Source organism: Garra rufa, chromosome 2 (genome assembly GCF_049309525.1).
Source record: "Garra rufa chromosome 2, GarRuf1.0, whole genome shotgun sequence".
NCBI classification, from domain to species: domain Eukaryota; kingdom Metazoa; phylum Chordata; class Actinopteri; order Cypriniformes; family Cyprinidae; genus Garra; species Garra rufa.
In genome coordinates, this window is record NC_133362.1 from 48,686,652 (window position 1) to 48,690,550 (window position 3,899).

General features: G+C 38.4%; 1 protein-coding gene across 1 annotated transcript; it reads right to left on the bottom strand.

Moving 5' to 3' along the window:
* Positions 1–1,261: 1,261 nt before the first annotated feature.
* Positions 1,262–3,509, bottom strand: foxg1d (forkhead box G1d). Its single transcript, XM_073835259.1, has one exon. The coding sequence runs from the start codon at positions 3,433–3,435 to the stop codon at positions 2,425–2,427; it is 1,011 nt and encodes a 336-aa protein (XP_073691360.1). The 5' UTR covers positions 3,436–3,509; the 3' UTR covers positions 1,262–2,424.
* Between the last annotated feature and the right edge of the window lie 390 nt (positions 3,510–3,899).

Below are 3,899 nucleotides of genomic sequence, written 5' to 3' on the forward strand. Positions count from 1 at the left end.
TCTGAATCTGATGTATTTGATAGAACCGTTTTATATTGAGAACTGTGCGGTGGACCCGCGATGTGGCCTTCAGTGTTAACAGTCATTATAGTAGGATTATAAAAGATAAATTATAAATTATTATTATTATTATTAGTCATATGCAGCGGTAGGCTATTTCAGAGTTATATCGTATGGAAATGCGGCCAGTTACGTCCAAGTTCAAGCTGCGCACTGGATTATTTTTTTAACTACATTTTTAAATTAAATCAGCGGCCTCTTTATATTATCACATTAAATTATTACATCTGTCTGATATTGTCATAATATTGTGCTTTGGCTGCAGCCAGTTTGTTTAAGTTGTTGTGTTACTGCACTTGTGTTGACTCGCAGTAACTCAGATGACCCGAGTAGCCGCTTCATTCTCCAGCTCTGAAGTGTCGCCCGCGGAAGACTGTCATCATGGAAATATTAAATCAGTCAAATTAACAATTGTTTGCTACAAAACGTTATTTCATTTATTTGTTTGTTTGCTTTTTCCATCACTGCAGTTGCTGCGTTCTTCCGACTAATTAGGTACAAAAAAGTATAAATTAAAAATATATATATATAGAGCCAATAGTAGTTTGTTTATATTATTTTATCCCATTTATCTTTTTCCAAATATCCTTATAGTTTTCGAATATGTTTATTTTGGCATATAGACTGTTTTTGTTCCAGAGTCCATTTATGCTTACAAAACGAATTTGACTGAATAAAAAGTCCTTAACAGTAGCCTAATCGAAATCACCCGTCTATATGTGAGTCATGAGCTTTGTAAACATTAAAAATAATTAACAAAATATATATAATAAAATAAATATATTTATCATAAATAAATACCCTCTTTTTGTTCCAAACCTGTGAATGCTATGAATTTTAACCAACACACGCTAATATCATATTTTGTGTTCCAGAGACAAAAATGTCGTTTTATAACGACTTAATATCAGCATTATTAATTCAATAGAGTCGTATAAAATTATGGTCTGTAAAACGAGAACAATTAGAACTTTCCTACGCATTGGATTCCCTAAATGAAGTCATATTTACACATTTATTTTAGTTCAGCTGAAGGGGTTTTAAAAATATTTCTGGCCAATTAACAGTTTAAAATGAGAAATTATATTTGAGGTATTTCTTTATTAAGCAGTAAACAAATATTACAGCTAAATAACGTTTAAAATGTTTTATTGTTAAACCACCACACATAAGGCCAGAATTCACAGCATGAACAAAATCTTTAAATTAATACTTTGATGAATGCAATGTAGCCTAAATTTAGATGTTCAATTTAGCTTGCTCCTTTATACGTTTCAATTTGAAAATAAAGACAATGCATAGGGTTCTGTTAAAATTGCATTGTGACAAAAACAAATATTTATTATTGTTTGTTTATTTGTACAAATTCTTCATGTCTGTAAACAAAAGCGATTTTTGTTCTTTCAGTGCTAAACAAAAAGAATCTATTTTTTAAAAAGTGCAAAAGCAGTAATTTAATCTATAATAACGTCTGCTCAAACTGGTTTCCAAAAAGTAAGTATTAGGCTTCGTTAGTGTTTATATTTGCGGCCTGTTTTAAGGTGAGCCTCAGACCAATAGTGTGCCGAACCGAATACCAAAAAGTGCTTTAGTTTGCGCACATTGCTAATTCATAGAAGATTCTTGCATCATGTGCTTATTTGTGATTTACTCGTTTACGAACTGCGCTCTGTTTAATATTTTAATTAGTCGTCAATTTGTTTGATTTTGTAGTTTAGCATTTGAAAATGATTTGACTGCAGCTGATGTTGGCAGGCCTATATGTAAAATGTGCAGCCTAATTTGAACAATTGTTAGCCGTCTCACATATGGTCCGAGATTCTCCTTAATATAATGTTTTATTTATATGAAAAAGACAAAAAGAAAGACAATGCGTGCGTGTAAACTGTGTTTTTGTACGCTAACATCACTCTTGAACTGTTTGCAGTAACAGTGATCTAGACATACAGTGTTTCTGACATGCATGCCTCTGTGAGCTCCACATTATCATGCAAACCATATTTCATCACTATTTGTGTGGGTACGAGTGGGACCTGAGAAAATGCAAATAAATTAAAGCTTTGATGAACATCTCTGATTCTCGTTTACCCTCATAGAATCCCAGTTAAGTTAAGACCATCAACTTTTACAACTTCAGTAGAACTGCTTATCGACGGATCATGGATGGATACATGACATCAAATACATGTAGGAAATAAAACATAAATTAACCCGACTTCCAACAGCATATAAATAGTCTGGCGTTAAAGCGCATTATGTAACCAAAAGGTAAGAACGCTTGCGCTTTTGAAGCACATACAAATGAAAACCAAGTCAGTGAACCATTTAGTCCATGAGAATGTGATTTCATCGAAACGAATCAGTTTAAAACGAATCTGGAGAGACTCTGTCATGGTGAGACAAAACTCCATGTAAGCCACAGGAAGCAGCAGGTGAGAACGATGACAAAGTCGTCCTCAGGGTGTCGGTGAGCAACGTCTGCTGAGAGCTGAACGCGTTTTGCTGCAGGGTCGGCGGGTGCAAGTAGCCTGACGGGACGGATAACAACCCAACGGGAGACGAACTCATCCCGTAAGTGTTCGTCAAACCGAGAGGACCGCTAGAGCTCCCCAGAACGGGCCGCGTCACATCCCGACCGGCCAAATGCTCGACTCCGGGGACGAAAGAACCGTAACTATGACCCTGATTCAGAAATCCGTGCGACGTTCCGTTGTAATGCGGATGGTGTAAAGATAACAAAGGCGATATTTGCCAGTACAGCGGGTTATTTGCCGTCTCGTTTATTCCCAGTCCCAATGGGGAAAATCGAAGTCCTCGTTTAATAGCCAGCTTTCCTCTAGAAGTCGCCGAGCGTCTCCGGAGTTTGCCTGTCGTTCCGCCGATAAACACATCATCGCTGGAAGGGTCTAACATCCAGTAGTTGCCTTTCCCCGGGTCATCATAATGTCTTGGCACTTTCACAAAACATTTATTGAGACTCAGATTGTGACGGATGGAGTTCTGCCAGCCCTGCTTGTGCTCCCGGTAAAACGGAAAGTTCTTCATGATGAATTCGTAGATTCCGTTAAGCGTTAGTCTCTTCTCGGGGCTTTGTCTAATTGCCATCATAATCAACGCGTTGTAGCTGAACGGCGGCTTGTCGAGTTTGGCATTTTTGCTGGGTTCTTCTGCAGCATCTTTGACTTTCTCCGAGTCCAGCGACTCGGCAGACTCCATCTCAGCGGGCTCCACAGATCGTTTCGGATCGGTACCCGACCCCAGCTTGTTGTTCTCTGGACGCGGAGTATCGTGTTTGTCACTTTTGGATGGGAGCAGTAGACTCTTGATACTGAAGGAACTCAGTTTTTGCAGCGCCGTTGATTCTTTCTGATCCATGTCGGTTTGTCAAACCACAGTGAGAGTTTGTTTGAAAAATAAAGGTCAGGCGCTGTCAGGACATCATATGTAAGGAAAAGCTCGTGGACATGAGAAGAACCAGAACTGGAAAAAGAAATTCACTAATTAAGGAGGTTCCTTGATATGTTTTCATCACTGAAAGAGGGAGGAGCCTCGACCGGATTGTTTTAGGAGCCAGTTGATCCTGATCTGATGCACGTTTCAAGATGGAAAGGAAGTAATTGCAGACCACAGTTTTATCATTCCATGACAAATATATGCAACCTACCACAACACCACTCCACTTACACACACACACACACACACACACACACACACACACACACACACACACACACACACACACACACACACACACACACACACACACGTTTGTTTTTGTGAATTGTGGGGACATTCCATAGACGTAATGGTTTTTATACTGTACAAACGATATTTGCTAT